Source organism: Globicephala melas, chromosome 19 (genome assembly GCF_963455315.2).
Source record: "Globicephala melas chromosome 19, mGloMel1.2, whole genome shotgun sequence".
Lineage (NCBI taxonomy): Eukaryota > Metazoa > Chordata > Mammalia > Artiodactyla > Delphinidae > Globicephala > Globicephala melas.
In genome coordinates, this window is record NC_083332.1 from 9,190,819 (window position 1) to 9,210,689 (window position 19,871).

General features: G+C 50.6%; 1 protein-coding gene across 1 annotated transcript in view; it reads left to right on the forward strand.

The window, feature by feature from the left end:
* Positions 1 to 15,222: 15,222 nt before the first annotated feature.
* NOVA2 (NOVA alternative splicing regulator 2) overlaps positions 15,223 to 19,871 on the forward strand; it is a 30,689-nt gene continuing 26,040 nt past the window's right edge. The window contains exon 1 of the mRNA XM_030873846.2: positions 15,223 to 15,360. Within this exon, the coding sequence (XP_030729706.2) occupies positions 15,276 to 15,360 (85 nt within the window). The 5' untranslated portion in view covers positions 15,223 to 15,275. The remainder of the gene's footprint in view (positions 15,361 to 19,871) is intronic.

The window sequence follows — 19,871 nt, forward strand, 5'->3', positions numbered from 1 at the left end:
CGCTTCTGATTGGTACTGGCTTACTCGCAGCCAAGTTCCCATTAGTCAAAACAGACGCCCGTCACTATAACCCGCCCCAGAGAAGAACCCGCCCTCCAATGCTTGCAATTGGCCAACTCAGAAGAGAGGCTCCGAAATGGGTCGGGTCGTCAGTCTTCTCTCCAATCACTACTGGCCGGTAACTACTGCCAGTCATACAAAGAAGGTTGTTCCTCTGAGAGGGGAGGGAATCCCGGAAGTAGCTCTTTGACTCCGCCCATAACCCCCTGCGGCAGAGCAGGCCACGCCCACGCGGAGGGGCAGGCTGGAGGACGCGCCTGCGCAGAGGAACGTCTTGGCTGAGGGTACAGAAGATGCGGAAACGTTCCTGAAGACTGGTTGAGATTTATCATCGTTCAGTGCGTTCCAAGCCTGCACTTAGCAGTTTGCAGGCCTTGGCTTATTGATAGTTAGCAGTAACCATGCAATGTAGGGGCTATTATGATCCCCATTTTGCCACTAAGGAAACAGGCTCAGAGAGGTACAGCCACTGGCCTGGGATCACACAGCTTGAAAACTACCCCTATTTTGGCTTATGAGTCATCAATAGGGACGATACAGTTTATAGAATTTGATGGGGGAGTAGGGGCGGGGATCGTTCTTTAAGAAAAGGAATACAAAATCACTAACACAAAACTGGGTATGAACATGAAAATTTACTTAGAATATGATATGAAATAATTGTTATTGTACTTTTAATATTGTTATTGTTACTTTTAAATGGTACATATTTAAAAGAGCTGACAAATACCACAAACATTGCAAAATCCCCAAAGATAAGGTAATGTTTTTATTAACTTACTACCTGACACACCTCTGTGGTATGTTTCCTACTTTTCTGGCTGCTTATACTTATTTCATAATATCCTGATCTGCAGAGAGAAGAGAAAAGTAAATTATCTTTCCTCTAGCATACTTGATGGAACTTTTTTTAGTCATTATCATTTAGAAAAAGTTCAGCTTCACAAGTCAGTATTGGTGATGTCATCTAAGTTTTTTGGAAATTTGTGAAAACTTTCATAAAGTTTAACTCATGTAAGCTACATGTTTCGGAAGATGTTTCCACAGACTAGCTTCTAGCTCAGTCCTTTTAATTCTTGACTCCCTTTCATTATGCAGGTGCTTCTGGAGTAGACCACTAGAGGACCATTCATACCACAACAGACTGGCCTTGTAACTAGTCAGTTAGCACCCTGGACAATAAGATTATTCTGGAAGCCATTCCAGACACCAGGACAACTAGTTAGGTAATTTAAGTACAGCTGAAAGTGTCTATGAACCACATCAGAACATCCCATGGAACCCGACCTAAATGTATCCTCAACTCACCTTCCCCTCACCTAGATCCCACCAGTAACCAAGGTGACTCCAGCCCCACCGGTGGTAGAGAGAAATGCAACAGGGGGACATAGAACTGGGAAAAACCAGTGGTCTTAACCAGCTGCATTTTAAATACCTTCCTTTTGCAAATCTTACAAAAACATCAGCCCACAGGAACACCTTGCTAGGGCCATGGAAGGGCCTATGCAAATCAGGGGCCCTGAAGCTTATGTGAGCTTTACTATAAATCCACTCTGAATACCTGTCATCATGCATCTATTGAATTGAATGTCCACTGTGTGCCAGAGGCTAATGCCAGAAATCCTGCCCTGAAGCATAATAGCTCATCCTGACACTGCCACCAACTGGCTGTGGGCCCCCCTCCCTCTCTGGGTGTGAGTTTTCCCACCTATAGATTGAGTATTGCTAAAAGACTAACATTTGGGGTTATTAGGAGGCCCCGACATAAAGTCCACTAAAGAGTCCTATTAAGAACTTGTGGGGGTGGGGGGCTTCCCTTGTGGCGCAGTGGTTGAGAATCTGCCTGCCGATGCAGGGGACACGGGTTTGTGCCCCGGTCCGGGAAGATCCCACATGCCACGGAGCAGCTGGGCCCATGAACCGTGGCCGCTGAGCCTGTGCATAACGGGAGAGGCCACAGCAGTGAGAGGCCCGCATACCGCCAAAAAAAAAAAAAAAAAAAAAAAAAAAAGAACTTGGGGGTTTGCAATCAGAGAGACCTGGATTAGAATCCCAAAGCATATGGAAAAAAAAAATCTCTCAAGGCTTCCTCTTACCAGCTTGGGACTGTCCATAAGCCATACGTCTTCTGTGAGCTTCGCTTTCTTCATCTGTAAATGGAGTTCAGTGCATTCATTCATTCATCAACTGTTTACTAAACACCTGCTATATTCCAGGCACTTTTTTATATTCCAGACACTATGTGCTGAGAGTAGGTACCTCAGTGAACAGGCAGAAAAAGCCCATGCTCTAGTGAAAGGGAGACAAACAATAAAATGCAAATAAATAAATGTCAGGTGGTGATAAGTGCTGTGGAGAAAATAAAGCAGAGTAAAGGGGACAGGATGGTCAGAGAAGTGTCTCAGCAAAGCTGGCTTAGAGCAGAGACCGGAAGTAAGTGAAGGAACCAGCCTTGTGGTCCAGGGGTAGAGCATGCCAGGAAAAGGAAACAGTGAGTGCAAAGGCCCTGAGGTTGGGAGCATGCCTGATGCATTTAAAGAACAGTGAGGGGACTCCCCTGATGGTCCAGTGGTGAAGACGTGGCACTTCCGCTGCTGGGGACACGGGTTCAATCTCTGGTTGGGGAACTAAGATCCCACATGCGGCACAGCCAAAAATTAAAAATAAATAAAAAATAAAATCTTTAAAAAAAAAAAAAGAACAGTGAGGAGGTCAATATTGAGTGACTGGGAATGTGGTAGAAGAAGTCTGGGAGGGATCCAGAAGCCAAGTTGTGTAGGGTCTTAAAAGCCATTGTGAGGTCTTTGCTGTGAGTGAGAAGGGACCCACTGAAGGTGGAGGGCAGCAGGGGCATAATTTTACTCATGTCTTGAGCAGTCATACTCTGTTAAGGATAGGCTGTTAGAGCTTCCCTGGTGGCGCAGTGGTTGAGAGTCCGCCTGCCGATGCAGGGGACACGGGTTCGTGCCCCGGTCCGCGAAGATCCCACGTGCCGCGGAGCGGCTGAGCCCGTGAGCCATGGCCGCTGAGCCTGCGTGTCCGGAGCCTGTGTTCCGCACGGGAGAGGCCACAACAGTGAGAGGCCCGCGTACTGCATTTAAAAAAAAAAAAAAAAACAAGAATAGGCTGTTAGAATAATTCCAATGAGATAAAATGGTACAATCTGGGAAAAACATTTTGGCAGTTCCTCATAAAGTTAAACATACAATTATCTAATGACCCAGCAATTTCACTCCTAGGTATATACCCGAGAGAACTGAAAACTTGTGTTCAAACAAATACTTTCCATGAGTCTTCATAGCAGTACCATTCATGATAACCAAAAGGTGTTAACAACCCAAGTGTCTCTCAATAGATGAAAGGATGAACAAAATACGATCTATCCATACAATGGAGTATTATTCAGCTATAAAAAGGAACGGAGTACTGATCCATGCTACAACATGGATGAACCCTGAAACACTGTGTTAAGTGAAAGAAGCCAGACACAAAAGGTCACATATTGTATGATTCCGTTTGTATGAAATGTCCAGAATACGCAAATCATAGAGACAGAAAGCAGATTAGCAGTGCCAGGGACTGGAGTTGGGGGTTGGAAAGGAGGGGAATGGGGAATCATTTAATGGGTGTGGGGTCTCCTTTGGGGAGGATGAAAATGTTTTGGAACTAAATAGAGATGATGTTTTCACCACATTGTGAATGTATGAAATGCCTTTGGTCTGTGCCCTTTAAAATGGTTAATTTTATGGTGTGTGGCTTTCACCTCAATAAAACAATTTTTTAAGCAAAAGATTACCAAAAAATCATTCAAACAAGAGATGATGGTGGCTTTTCTGAGGGTGGTAGCAGTGGAGGTGGAAAGACGTGGTTAGAATCTGCATCTATTCTAAAGGTAGAGCTGACAGAATTTGCTGATGGATTGGGTGTTGGGAGGAAGAGAAAGGGGAGTCAGAAATGATTGCAAGGTTTTTGAGCTGAGAAGCTGCCAAGATGAAGTTTCCATTTATTGAGATTAGATGAATAGCAGGTGCGGGAGGCAGGGGAAGAGTGGGGATCGAGAGTTCGGTTTTGGATGCATTGAGGTACCTAATAGATTTCCAAGTGGAAGTGTTGAGAGGGTAGCTGAATAGATGAGTCTGAATTCAAGGGTGAGGTCCAACCTAGATAGATAGATAGGTAAGTAGATAGATAGATAGATGAATGATTTGGGGAGGCCATCCCCAAAGGAGTGAGTGGAGAGAAAAAAAGAGAAGAGGACCAAAGACTGAGCCCCAAGACCCTCCAATGTTTAAAGACCCCAAAGATGAGGAAGAAACAACAAAGGAGTCTGAGAAGGAACAGCACTGAGATAGGAGGGAATTCATGAGAGTGGGGTGTCTTAGAAGTCAAGGGATGAAAATAAACCTAGGAAGAGGGTGTGACCGTCTGAGAGAAGGCTCAAGTAACGTGTGGGCAGGGCACTGAACTATTAAATTGAGCCATAGGGAGGTTCCTGATAACCTCAAGGGGTGATTTGGCCAAGTGGGGGAGCCAAACCCTAACCGGAGTGATTCAAGAAGGACTGAAGGAAAGGAATTGGAGATATTAGTACAGATAACTTTTTTGGCGGGTTTTGTTGTTGTAAAAAGCAGCACATCATTGGAGCTGCAGCTAGACGGGGTTAATAAAGTTTGTTTGTATTACACTGTGTTTTTACACCAGTGGGAATGATCCAGAAGAGAGGGGAGAATTGATGATACAGGAGAGGAGAGAATTGCTTGATTTACATCCCTGAGTAGGCAAGAGGGGATGGGATGTAGTGCACACGTGAAGAAGTGGCCTTGGCTAGGAGTGGTTCCCATCATTAGCAGGAGGGAAGGCTGAGAATAGGGTCTCTGGTACAGGTAGCTGGGATAAATATGTTGGGAATCTGCGGAAGTTCTCTTCTGATGGATTTAAAACAGGAGCAGGGTCAAGGGTGAGAGTGAGGACACAGAGGAGGTGGTTGAGTTTGAAGGAGGGAGGAGAAGGTGTGAAATATGCTTCTAGGAATGTGGGAGAGTGAATGGGCATGAGGGGGGCTTCCAGGCATGAAATTACGGTAAACTCAGGCTCACTGCAGTGTGTCTCTTTGCCCAGCCACATTCAGCAGGTACAGGCACATGGCAGATGAGAAGGAGAGTAAGGTGAGAATTGCCTGCAATTTCATTCACATAAAAGCTAGGAAGAGAACCTGGTACCTGGTGAGTGCTGGAAAGGAAGGCAACTGTAATAGCTATAAGTGCTTTGATTTGGGAAGACAGAGGGACTGTGAAACGAATAGGGATGAGGATTCTGTCCAACCTTATCCCTTTACAGGATGGTGGAACAGAGGTCCAGGTGAGTCCCTTCCGGGTTTCACACATTCTACCATGATTTTTTTTTTTTGCAGTACGCGGGCCTCTCACTGTTGTGGCCTCTCCCGTTGCGGAGCACAGGCTCCGGACGCGCCGTCGACTCAGCGGCCATGGCTCAGGGGCCCAGCTGCTCCGCGGCACGTGGGATCTTCCTGGACCGGGGCACTAACCCGTGTCGCCTGTATCGGCAGGCGGACTCTCAACCACTGCGCCACCAGGGAAGCCCTAACATGATTTTTTTTTAATGTGACATGCTGTTATTACTATATTGGTAAAATGTAAAATTTTACAAATTTGTAAGAATTTGTAAAATTTTTACAGCTGTGATAATTCAGAGCCTTCATTAAGCCTCAGGTATTTTTCGTGCATCGTCTCATTCAGAGGTAGTGAGGTGGTGAATGAGCGTGTCTGCCTGGGTCTGAATCCCAGCTCTGCTCCTTCTAGCCAGTTTCTCTGTGCGTCAGTTTTCTCATCTGTAAAACGGGGGTGATACCAGGAGCATGTGCCTCATAGTGTTTTTGTGAAGAATAAATGAGTTAATACAGGTAAAGTCCTTAGCCAAGTGCCTGCCATGTAGTAAACATATAATAAACAGTGGCAATTATCATCACGATATAGGAAGGAGGTACTATTATGTTCCCTTGTTTACTGTGACAGTGGCTAAAATATTAAAGTGTTAGCATTCAAAACCACACACACACACACACACACACACACACGTAAGTTTGTAGTAATTCTGAGCGGAGATGCAAACTAAAGCAACCCAGAGAAGCTTCATTGATCTACATAAGAAAGTATATAAAACAATGCTTTCTTTTTTTAAAATAAATTTATTTATTTTATTTATTTATTTTTGGCTGCGTTGGGTCTTCGTTGCTGCACGCGGTCTTCTCACTGCGGTGGCTTCTATTGTTGCGGAGCACGGGCTCTAGGCGCATGGGCTTCAGTAGTTGTGGCATGCAGGCTCTAGAGCTCAGGTTCAGTAGTTGTGGCGCACGGGCTTTGTTGCTCTGTGGCATGTGGGATCTTCCCGGACCAGAGCTTGAACCTGTGTCCCCTGCATTGGCAGGTGGGTTCTTCACCACTGCGCCACCAGGGAAGCCCAGCAATACTTTCAAATCCATTAGATTGGCCAAAATTAGACAGTCTAAGAACACCAAGTTCTGGAGAAGTATGTGGAAGAGCAGGTCATTGGGCACTGAAGTATGAATAGGTGTATCCTTTCCAGACAACAATCTGACAATACTTTGAGAAATTAAATCAGAGGATGGGGCTTCCCTGGTGGCGCAGTGGTTGAGAGTCCGCCTGTCGATGCAGGGGACACAGGTTCGTGTCCCGGTCCGGGAAGATCCCACATGCCGCGGAGCAGCTGGTCCCGTGAGCCATGGCCGCTGAGTCTGCGCGTCCGGAGCCTGTGCTCCGCAACGGGAGGGGCCATAACAGTGAGAGACCCGCGAACCGCCAAAAAAAAAAAAAAAATTTGAGGATGCCGGATAACCTCGTTTCCCCACTGTCCAAATGAGATGTGTATGAGGATGAGCCTTGAATGGAGTTTAGGTAGCAAAGAGTTGGAAAGAATTTGATGTCCATCATTAAGTCTCAAAAAATGGAATGTAAATCAGCAATACTTCAATAAAATAAATTTTTAAATAAGTGGAATGGAAAATATATCCTGGAACATCCCACAGTAGTATAAGAGGTAGAAGCTGACATTCATGCCATGCTTAATAATGCTTCCTAAATGCTTTAAGATGTCAGCTTGCAACGATCCTGTGAGAAAGGTACCATGATTTAACAACCCCCGTTTTACAGATAGAGAAACCAAAGCCCAGAGAAGTTCAGTAACTTGCCCAAGGTCATTCAGCTAGTGGGCAGCCGGGCTGGGACTTGAACCCAGGCAGCCTCTCCAGAGTCTATAAGACTCACTCCTCAGGAGCTAGAAATAAGCACAGCCACATCGAGAGCTCTCAAAACAAACAAACAACAAACAAAACACACACACACACAAAGAAAGAAAGATAATGAGTTTCTTCGCTCAGTGACATTTTTGCAAATTTAAAACACAGACAACAAGACTGACCTTAAGGATACATAGGGATCTTTGTAAAAGAATAGAAGGACTGGGGGCCCCAAATTAAGCACGCTAGAGTGGGTGCCTATGGGAGCGGGCAGATGAAGGGGGGAAATTACTAAAATTAAATTCCACCGGGCTTCCCTGGTGGCGCAGTGGTTGAGAGTCCGCCTGCCAATGCAGGGGACACGGGTTCGTGCCCCGGTCTGGGAAGATCCCACATGCCGTGGAGCGGCTGGGCCAGTGAGCCATGGCCACTGAGCCTGCGCGTCCGGAGCCTGTGCTCCACAACGGGAGAAGCCAGAGCAGTGAGAGGCCCGCGTACCGCAAAAAGAAAAAAAAAAAAAAAAAAATTCCACCAAAGGCGGTTGTGTAGAATCAGTTTCAGCCTATGCACTGGTGGTTCTAAGCTCGAGAAGCATGGAAGTTCCCAGGGAGGGGGGGTGGTTGTACCATGGAAGGGGTGAGGGTGTACCTAGAAATTCAACTGAAAAGAGAAGAACTCCTGAGGAAGAGAGGCAGTGTGATAAAGTTAAGGGGGTAGCTTCATCAGCCAGGCTGTCAGAGTTCAATTCCAAGCTCTGCTGCAAGTGACTTAACCTCTTGATGCCTCGGTTTCCCCAACCACACGCGGTGGAAAGATGCAAAGAAAACTTCTCCCCCCACCAGGCCTAAGGCAAGAAATCTATATCGTCCCTCAGTGTTCTTACAGATACCCCATTTTTGTTTCTCTTGCATACAGCACAGTGTCTGATCTGACTTGCCATTTTTAAGGATGGCTCAGCTGCTGTCAAAAGGATAGGTAAGGGCAGAAGCCAGGATCCCAGGAAAGGGGCCCCTGTGGGAGTCCAGATGGGAGCCGATGGGGGCCTGGACTTTGATGATGTTGTTAGAGGTGGCGAGACGGGGTCAGACTTGGAATTTAAAGGTGCCGCAGCAAAAGTTTGCTGATGGATTGGATGTGGGTGTGAGGGAAAGAGGGGGTGTCAAGGGCGAATGCAAGGTTTTTGGCCCGAGCGACTGGGAGAGTTTGGAATTTATCCCAGAGGCAGTAGGAAGTCATAGGAAGATGTTGAGGCTTGGCGGGCGTGGGGGGAGGAGGGGATGTGGTCAGATGCCATGATCACCAAGGAGGCAGCCAGGATCGTGAACACATGCTTGAGAGACAGGAGAGGGGGATGGAGTCTAGCCCTGGCTCAGCCCCCAACTCACTGTGGGCTCCTGGACAAGATACAACTGTTCTCCAGGTCTTCATTTCCCCATACTACAAAAAAGGCTATTAGGAATAAAAGACCCTCAGCACAAGAATTTTTGCTCCAAGATTCTCTGACTCAAATATACCCAGGATCAGATAAATATAAGATCATCACTCAAGATCAGACCTCCTCTCTTCATCCTCTTTCCCAAAGCCCATCCTTGCCCCACTGGACAGGACACGGAACCTCCCTGGTCTGGGAGCCTGGAGGATATCAATGACAATGGCAGGCAATGTTTGTTGAGTACACATTCTGTGTCAAGGGCTATTCATGCTCTGCCACACGGAGACCAGACAGGAGCCCTGAGAGGTGAGTGCTTTATCATCACTCCCATTTGTAAATGGGGAAACTGAGGCTCTGGAGAGGTGAAATGGTTTGCCCAGAGTCACATGGAAGAACTAGGACTCCAGTGACGTCTCCCCAGCTGCACTGCTATCTACCGCCCTGGTCCAGCCACCAGCACTTCTCACCTCCTCATTGGGCTCCTTACTTCTACCCCAGCCCCCCACATAGTGTTCTTCACGTGCAGCCAGAAGGATCTTGTGATAAAGCCTAAGTCAACTGAGATCTTTCCTCAAAACCCTCCCAAGCTGCCCATCTCACTCAGAGTCAAAGCTAAGTCTTTACAGTGGCCCTCAAGGCAGATACAGTGTGTTCTCTGCCTAACTCTCTGGCCTCATCCCTCCTGCTCTCCCCTCCCCACGCTTCTCTAGCTTCCCTGGGCTCCTCCTTCTTCCTCCAACAGACCAGGTGCACTCCAGCCTCAGGGCCTTTGCACCTGCTCTTCCCCCAGAGACCCATATGGCCCACTCCCCAACCTCCTTCATATTCTGCTCAAATGTCACCCCCTCAAGCGAAGCCTTCCTTGTCACTCTGTTTAAAATTGCAGGGAATTCCCTGGTGGTCCAGTGGTCCAGGACTCCACACTCTCACTGCTGAGGGCCCAGGTTCGGTCCCTGGCCGGGGAACTAAGATCCCACAAGCTGCGTTGCTCGGACAAAACAAACAAACAAACAAACGAAAAACAAACTGCAGCCTCCCTCCATTCCCCTGCACCCCAATCCCTCATCCCCCTTCCTTAATGTATTTTTCTTCACGGCATTTACCATCATCAAACAGACTATGTTTTACTTCTTTTGCTTGTTTATTGTCTACCTCCAGAATGTGAGCTCATGAGGTCAGGAATTTGTGTCTGTTTTGTTTACTGCCATATGTCCAGTGCCTAGAACAATGCCCAACATATAGTAAGTGCTCAAAACATTTTTTTTGTCAGGTGGATGAGTGAGGATCTGCCTTTAGGGTTGACACTTGTAGCTACTATACATTGTGTGCTATACCCTGCGTTAACTGCTCTGTATGTTGGGTTCTTTTTTTTAATTTAATTAATTAATTTATTTATGGCTGCATTGGGTTTTCGTTGCTGCACACGGGCTTTCTCTAGTTGCGGCAAGCGGGGGCTACTCTTCATTGTGGTGCGCGAGCTTCTTATTGTGGTGGCTTCTCCTGTTGAGCACGGGCTCTGGGCACACGGGCTTCGGTAGTTGTGGCTCACTGGCTTCAGTAGTTGTGGCTTGCAGGCTCTAGAGCGCAGGCTCAGTAGTTGTGGCTCACGGGCTTAGTTGTTCCACGGCACATGGGATCTTCCCGGACCAGGGCTCGAACCTGTGTCCCCTGCATTGGCAGGTGGATTCTTAACCACGGCGCCACCAGGGAAGCCCCGTACGTTGGGTTCTGATCACACCCTTCCATCTCTCCTGCCCCTACTGGGGTCCAGGCAAAGAACCCCTCCTCCCTGGAGTCTGTTCTGGCTCAATCCCAGCCCCCAGGCTGGCTCCTTCCCCTCCATTGCCCCTTTGATGCCCATGTCACTCCCCTGCTTAAAATCCTCCAATGATTCCAGGATTCCACCTCATAACCTCCACTCCAGGGTTTTTCATACTGCGTGTCACAACTGGTTAGTGGACTGTGAAATCGACGAGCATTTTTCAATAGCCTAGACTAGATCAGAGTCTGTGCACATAGTATAGACATAGTATAGACTAAGGTATAGGTGAAGTATGATTTCAAGAAACTTTTGGGGACTTCCCTGGTGGCGCAGTAGTTGAGAATCTGCCTGCCAATGCAGGGGACATGGATTTGATCCCTGGTCCGGGAAGATCCCACATGCTGTGGAGCAACTGAGCCCTTGCACCACAACTACTGAGCCTGTGCGCCTAGAGCCCGTGCTCCGCAACAAGAGAAGCCACCGCAATGAGAAGCCCACGCACCGCACCGAAGAGTAACCCCCATTTGCCGCAACTAAAGAAAGCCCTCGCGAGGAAGACCCAACGCAGCCAAAATACAAATAAAATTTTAAAAAAAAGAAACTTTTGTTTCAGTGTCATATGTCTTGGAATCATGATGTAAATGTATTTCTTATTGTGGGTCAAAACATTTTGCCAAACCCTGCGCTACACAGACCCACCTCTCCTAAATCCCATGTACAGACTGGATGGATGATGTTAATATCAGCTTAGATTTCTCTCTTTGCTGGGACCCATGCCAAGTGATTTTACCTGCTTTGGTCTTGGACACCCGGCCACACCCCAAGCATTGTTAATGATTCCCAGTTGACAGATGGTGAGACTGAGGCTCATACTGGAGAAAGCCCATGCCTGAGGTCACCAGGCTGGGAAGGAGGAGAGCAGAGCCTGAGTCCCAGCCAACCTCCCTCCCTGAGCCTGCTCACTCGCCCGCTGGCCCTGCCCCTCCTAGTCTGCTCCCCACCTGCACAAAGAACTCAGCTGTGCCAGCTCATCCCCAGAGCCTCCAGGTGCAAGCTGACTCAGAGATCCTTCAACATCCCAGCCAGCAGTACTGGTTGAACCCCCATTTTGCAGGCTAGAAAACCGAGGCCAGAAAGCATTTCCAAGAATCCACCATTCTATCACTCTTCTCCAAACTCCCCTCTTTGAGAGGCAAGAGAGAGAAATGGCTAAGGATGCACCTTTGACTGTCTGGGTTCAAATCTCATGCTTCAAAACTTTGTAGCTGTGTGATCCGAGGCAAGCTCGCTGAACCTGTTTCCTTTACTGCAAAATAGGAATAATAATAGTAACTACCCATAAAGCCATGCTCAAGACTTAAATAAGTTGAGATAAGTGTAAAGTTCTTAGATCAGTGGCCACACCCCTTGGTTGGGAATCTTCCCAACATCTCTATGTAATTAGACTACTATTTGCCCCCGAAGTTTGTCGCGGAGAAAGGGAGGCCCTTGCCTGAGTTCGCACAGCTAGGAAGCAGGACAGTCAGAATTTAGATGCAGACCTGCCTGGGCTTTTAACCACCTAGTCACAATAGTCCTTCGGGATGTTAGTATCAGCAGCAACGACATTTTCCGAATTAAGGAACAGGAGACTCAGAGAGGGTAAAGACGTGCCCAAGTCACACAGCCTGTAAATGGCAGAGCCAGGTTTCAAAGCCAGGCTTGTGTGTGTCCAGTACAGGCTGACTTTTGTCCCATGAGCCCCTCCATAAAGCTCTGGGGGGGCAGGAGGAGAAAGCAAGTCGAGAGCTGCCCCTGTCTCCAGCTCAGTCTGGGGGTCTTGTATCCCTGGTTCCAGCCCCTGACCAGCCTAGGGTGACTGCTTCCCTAAAGGCTCTAGGGTGGGGGTACTGAGGTGGCACAGATGATGGCAGAGGGTGCAGCCTCCCCCTGCACCGGCCTCTGATTGGGGCCCTGCAATCCCCCAGGATTTGGTGCTTGGAAGGCTGACGTTGTGTTGCTATGGCAATGGGTTTGGGGCGGTTGCCATAGCAGCAGAACTAGCCTGGGTTTAAAAATATCTAGGAGGAGGTTTGTGTTTGTGTGTGAGTGTGAGTGCGTGACCGACCGTGCTGTTGTGTGTGTCCAAATGGGAGGGCTTGGGGTGTGTGTGTGGAACTGGGGCTGCAGGCATGACTTGAGGGTGGGGGCCGAGCAGCACCCTGACTCCATGTGTGCTGTGTGGGTTGCTGAGTGGCCTGCGAGGTCCCATGCATTTTGTGCATTAGTCTACGTGGGTCATGCATCTAAATGTGTGTGATTCCGCAATTAGTGTGGAAGACACAATTGAGTCTGTTTGTCAGTCTGTCTATCACGTCACTAACATGTATGCCTTATGTAACATAGGTTGTGTATGTCTTGTAGCTTTGATCCTGTACGTGTAAATTCTCATTATGTGTGTGGCCAAGTGTGGATTTGTTTTGGCTCTGAATAGGTGCACCTGGGACATACTCAGATATTAGATTATGTTTCTATTCGTGCATAAGAACCTGTGGCGTGGCTTTGTGAATGTGCCTAATGCATTATGGGTGTGTGTGTATGTGTGCGTATGCCTATTCCCTGTGAGTCTTCTTCATACATTAGAGTGTGCCTGTGTAAAATTGTTGAGTGTGCACCTGTGTGTCTGCAGGGGGACCTGTGTGACTCTGTGTGTGTTGGGGGGAATTTCACACCTTACTCCACGGATGTTGGGATATATATACCTGTGTGGTGTGACTACATGTGACTCGAAGGTCTAAGGTGTGGATCTCTGCCTGACCCCAGTATCTCCCTGCATCCCTCTGCCTCTTCTCTGTCTCCATGGCAACCAGCTCCTCAGCTCCCTCCAAGAAGATGGAGGGGGAGGATCCAGACTGCAGTGGACCACAACCCCCTCCCATCCCCTTTGACTCTGGGGACAATGGGGGGGAGGGGACAGATGGGCGGCCACCCCATCCACCCCAGGCCATCTGCTACCCTCCCCATCCTGGGGACCTGAGAGCGTGGCAAGGGAGGGACAGGAGTGGGGTGGAGCAGAGGGAGGGGCCCCCCAGCTGCCACAATTACCCCCATCCAGGCCCCCTCTGAGCCTAATCTTGCCTCTGGCTGACCTAGGAAGGAAAAAGAATCCTTGGAGACCAGAAATCCAGGGAGAAGGAAATTCATGTATTAGACAAAATTAAATATTAGCAATGATCCATTCTAAGGAAGGGGCCCCTACTTCCAGTGACTTTGGGCTCTGAAATTAAGCTTGGCCTATGTTTGAATCCCAGTTTTCCCTCTGTCTACCTATACACCCTTGGACAAGCTACATTCCACATTCCTGGGCCTCCATCTGTCATATGAAAATCAGGTTTTCTTAATGACGTGAATAGTAATACTTACTCTTTAAGGGCCAAGACTGTTTAGTCCCCTGTTGTATCCCAGTGTTTGGGACAGTGCCTGGCACTCTGTAGGTTCATAAGTGCCATTGATTGAATTGAGTGGCAGTTGGGTGCTAGGCTCAAGCACTACATTTTGTAAGTCAGGTGTTCATTGAACTCAATCCCCTAAGCCCTTGCAGTAACTCTGTGTCGATTCTTCAAGGGATAGATGAAAGATTTGAGGAGCAATTTCTCAGCTGTCGGGGATGCGAGATATGTGAAGTGGGATTTCTTTTAGCAACCAAGTGATGTCAAGTGGCTGAGGCTCAGTTTCCTCATCTGTAAAACGGGGGTAACATGAGTACCTCACAGAATTGGTTGCTCTAGGAATTAAATGTGATAATGTTTGTGACGTGCTTACTTAGAACCGGACCTGGCACATGGTAATTAGAACCGGACCTGGCACATGGTAAGTACTTGTTCAATAAACGCTCATTACAGGCGAGGGGTGGGGAAACTGGAGGAGCCCAGGGTTATTGCAGCCTGGGAGAGCCTGGTCCCTCGCGTAGCTGCGGGGAGGGGCGTAGTCAACTCTGGGGGCGTGGTCCAGGATTCAAGGACAGGCCAATGGGGCGTCGAAGGGCGTGGCCCTGACCTGCATGGGCGTGACCTTGCGCGGGTGGGAGGGGCCAGGCCGCTGTGGGAGCCTCCGGGAAGAAGATGCTCGGGCCAGCAGCCACCGCCAGCCCAGCCACCGCTGCCGCCCGCGCTCGCCGCCCCCCGGGTCCCCACTAGCGGCCGCCTCCGCCTCCCATCTCCGGCCCCGTTCCTCCGGCCCCCCGCCCCGGGCAGGGTCTGGGGGGCTAGGCCCTCTGCCCCGGGGAGCAAAGAAGGGGGTCCCGTCCCCCACAGTGGCGCGGCCAGTCCCCCGGCCTCCGTAATCTTGAGAGAGACCCCACCCCTCAGTTCTCTCTGGGCCCTATCCGAGACCCCCTTTTCCTTCCCGTCCCGCTCACATCCGCTCTCCAGGCTCTGTCAGCCCCCCAGAAGCAGCTCCCTCCCTCCTCCCCTCTCCGGGGTTCCCCCTCCCCCATCCCTCCGCCACCGCCCCCTCCCCCTCCCACATCCCCTTCCCTCCCCCTCCCTCTCCCCCGTCCCCCAGCCCCCCCCACCATGAGGATGATGGCCGCCGGCGCGGTGCACGGCCTCTTCACGGCCTCCGCGGCCCCGCAGCCGCCGCCGCCCCCGCCGCCGCCGCCGCCGCCGCAACCCCAGCCTCCCCAGCAGCCGTCGCCGCCGCCACAGCAGCCGCCGCCGCCGCCGCCGCAGCCGCCGCAGCAGCAGCAGCCGCCGCCCCAGGCCCCCCCCATGGAGCCCGAGGCCCCGGATTCCCGCAAAAGGCCCCTCGAAACGCCCCCCGAGGTGGTCTGCACCAAGCGCAGCAACACGGGAGGTGAGAAAGGGCTGCGGCTCCGGGTGGGGGAGCGGGCAGGGGGCCGCGCCTTTCTCCAGCCTCCTCCCCCCCAAATGGCAGGTGCAAGGGCTCTGGGGAGGGGAAGGGCGCCCCTCCCTAGACTGGGGAACGGAGAGGGGAGTTGGGGAGGGAACAGGCCCCCTTCCCCCTCTCGCCGCGGCCCTGGGCTGGGAGCTTTGTCTGCGTTGAGAGGACTTGGGGGGGAGGGGGTGGTAAGTGTCCTTGGGGGCGCGCAAAGGATGGGGGGCGTGGGTGCCTCCGATCGGGTGTCTCTGTGTCCTTGAGGGGTGTGTGATGTGACCCTTTCGGGGCAGGGGTGTTCCCGGGCTGGCGTGTCCTGGCGGGGGGAGGGGAAGAAGCTGAGGAGGCCTGTGGACCCGGAGCTTCCCAGCCTCCCTCCCTGGGGATGTCCTGAGCAAGGGTTGTCCCGGAGGGAGGCATGTGTGGGCTATGGGCGGGATTTTGCGTGGGGACAAGCTAGGTGGGTGTGTTGGGTGACATGGAGGAAAGGGTGGGTGTGTAAAGCTCAGTGAGAGAATGTGTGGCTGGGACAGGTGTGTGTGTGTGTTCGTGTGTGCGTGTGAGCCCTGTAAGGCCTGGATATGTGACATTAGGGATCATGGATATGACAGGAAGGAGGGTGTGTGTGTGTGTGTAAGAGATGAGAGGGTGAGAGGGGCTGGGCTCCGTGTTTGAGACCCCCATAGGGGTATATGTGACAAGTGAGTGCATGTCACTCCAGAGGGGACTGTGGCAGAGTGTGACACATGAGTGAGAGGGTGTGTGTGACATGCAAGGAGGTGTGTGTGGGCTGCCGAATGGGCCGGCTCTGGGTGTGAGCCATGAGAGGCTGTGTGGATCAGAGGATGGCAGTTCAGTGTGTGTGACACAGGCGTGTCCCGGGTGGGGTGGGACCAGGAGAAGCTGGTGTGGGTATATGACAAGAAAAGAGTGTGGGCGTGACTCCAGAGAGGCTGTGGCTGGGTGTGACACACGGAGGTGTGCAATGGTGACATCAGAGGGGGTGTGTGCAACAAGGGAAGGTGGGTGTATGACAGGGGAGAGACTGGGGCTCTGTGGTGAAATTCATGAGGGTGTGTAACAAGGAAAGGGAAGGATGGGGACCCATGTGACAGGGTGCAGGAACGTGTGCATGTGACACCCAGGGGGTGGGAAAAGGGAAGGTGTATGTGTGACACCCAAGTGTGTGTATATGTGTAACAAGGGGCTGTGTGTGAAATGGTTGGTGTGGGGATGATTCTGTGTGTGTGTGACAAGGGAGTGTGTGTGTGTGTGCGTGTGTGTGTGTGTGTTTGTGTGATGGCTGCATGTTTGACAACACAGAAGGGGTGTGTGTGTAAGACAAGAGGGACCCTCACTGTGTGTGCGTGAAGAGGTATGTGTACCAGAGAATAAAAGCCAAGCTGGGAACTCTAGGTGTATGTCTACCCGTGAGGTAGGGTTTGTCAGGGGACTCAGAGCCCAGCCCATTAGCTCCCTGGAAGGAGGGAGACCCCAGAACAGACAAGCCCTTCCCAGCGGTCACCTTGGCCAAAATCTCAGCTTCCTCTGGCCTTTTCCTCCGGATGGGAAAGGGATGGCCTCGGGCATTGTAGTGGGTGGGGTGGGGACCTCCCACCTCCTCTCCTTGGATGAACAGGAGCCATCTCTTCCTCCCGTCCCAGCCCCCTGCCGCCCCTGGCCAGGTGCGATAGGAAATGGGGAACCCCTGGCTGCCTGTGAGGGTGTCCAGCAGAAATTGGAGGAAAGGGAAGTTGGGGGAGGGGTGGGAGGGAGTTTCCTGTCCTTCTTCCTGCTCCCCCACCCCCAGCACACACATGAATGTGTCCCTGCCACATCCTTGCCTCCTTCCTGCCTCACTGCCATTCCCAGCCCTAGGAAGGGTCGGGTACCCAGGCGGTCCCTGAACCCAGCCTGGAGGTCCAGCCCCACCCCTGCTGGGGGGAAGGGGAGGAGGTCTCATCCTTCTCTTAAAGAGGCTGAGATGCTCAAAATCTGAGCACTCAGAGCACAGCAGCACCACCTAACTGTGATGCTGCCAGGACAGTCAGGTCCAAGTGTTTGACACCTACTACGAGTCAGGCTCTGAGATACGGGTTAATTTCCCAGTACAGCCCTGGGGGAGATGATTTGAGCTGCTTTTGCAGATGAGGAAAACTGAGGCTTAGCGAAATGAAGCCACTAGCCCGAACTCACACAGCTCATAGTGGGGAAGCTGGGATCTCTCCAGCCCTGGGCTGCCTGGCTCCAGAGCTCATGTGCTCAGCCACTGTGCATCCTGCCTCCTTCAGCTGTGGGGAAACTAGGGTGAGCCCTTAGGGACCCTCTCCTCCAGACTCTTCCCAGGGGAAACTGAGGCCCAGAGATGCGAAAGGACAGTCCTCCATTTGCAGAAACCCTCAGGGCCAGGGCTGGGCAACTGTCCAGGACTTTCATCTCAAAATTGACGGCTCCTTCCAATAATATTTTCATGTCTGTGGGACACTGGGTCAACCTCACGCCTTTTCTGAGCTTCAGCGTCACCATCTGCCAAATGGGGAAATAACAATAGTTACAGATGACAGCAGCTACCAGTATTCTTGCTTACTGCCTTACATGCAATAGTTCATTTAATTCTCCCAACATTCTATGATGTGATACTACTAATAATAAATAAATAATAATAATAAATTATAACAATGGCTGCCAGATATGGTGCCACAGTGCACCAAAAGTATTAGGGAAAACACTGGGCACGGACCAATCATTTAATAATCCTTACAATCTGATTATGTTACCCATCTTACAGGTGACACACTGAGGCACAGAGAGGTTAATTAACTTGCCCAAGGTCAGTCAGCTAATAAGAGGCAGAGCCAGGATTTGAACTCAGGAGGCTGGCTCCATTGCATGGGTAGACTCTATAGTGAACCCCATTTTCAGGCAAGCAAACCAAGGCTCAGAGGAGTAAGGGACTTTCTAGGGTGTCGCAGCAAGTCGTGCCAGCCTGGGCAGATTGGCTCCTACCCATGGTGCCAGCCTAGGGGCTGATAGAGGAGATGGTGGCTGTTAAAACTGGCTTCTGGGCGCTGTAACTGGCAGGCAGACACCGTTGGGAAGGAGACGAGGCGCTAAGGACAGGAGGGCTTGAATGAAGAGGTTGGATGGAAGCTCCAGTTGGGAACTCAGTGGAGAAACAAATAATCCCAGTCTGGTGGCACGGTAACAGAGTGTCTCCCTTGAGTACGGATGATACCTCTTTTTCTTTCTTTGGCCACGCCGTGTGGCTTGCGGGATCTTAGTTCCCTGACCAGTGAAAGCGCTCAGACCTAACCACTGGACCGCCAGGGAATTCCTGCAGATGATAACTCTTAAGGTGCTACTAGAATGGCCCCCATACTCCTGACTGTATTCCCACCTCTGTCAGCCCCATATACACAGAAACAGCAACTCCCCACCGCACACACACACCTCACACCCCAAATGTAGCTTACAGCAGCCAGGCCTTGCTCCCAAGATCCTTGATCGTTAACACAAAGTCAGTATCACCAAGGTTAAGAGCCCTAGAATGAGAGCTTCCAGGGTTCCTCTCATCACTGTCATGTGCTTGGTGTGGGACCCTCGGGTGAGTTCTTTCACTGCTCTGAGCCTCAGTGTTCTCATCTGGAAAATGGGTACTGTAAGATGCACCTCCACGTCTCCAGGCTGTTGTGTGGGTTCAGTGAGATTGTATGTGAAGCACACGGCATCAGGCCTGGCAGATAGTAAGCACTCAATAGACAACAGCTATTATTATTACTATTATTATCATCATCATTATTATTGCTACTGAGAATGTCACATTCCTGATTTACCATGCAGTGGTGATTCGCCCCAAGGAAATCATACCCCGTCCACCTCTCTCTCACTTGGAGACAATGGCACAACTCAAAGACAGTTGTATTACATTTCTCACATGGACAGGCAACACCGTCATTCACAGAAAGGTGTCACCCAGCCAACATCCCATCCCTCCTCAGGGGTCCCACTCCCAACCACACCCCTGCCATCTTGTCTTCCGCCCGCGACATCCTCACGCACATCCCACCCCAGCCTCCTCATACCTCCACAGGACACACCGATGCTTCCACCCCCGACCCCCAGACAAGAGCAGGAACCATGAGTACAACACCCCAACTTTGGTTCCCCCTGAAATATACTGTCACCAAAACAACACCTCCGCCGCATCCAATTCTGCCCCGTCTCCCAGATCCGAGCCACCTTTCGGGATCAACTCTCTGTATAAAGTGCCACTCTTCCCATAGCACCCCAAATCTTCTGGGTAGGTTAACATTATTTGTGGAGGTGGGGGAATATTGGTTACTTTTTGGAAACTTTTATAAGCATTCCTGAGGAGGGTGGGCACAAAAGGGAAGGGGGGACCAGAGACTCAGGATGACTAGAAAGTGGAAAGGCAGCTTGATCCCGAGGTGGAAATATGGAAATCACAG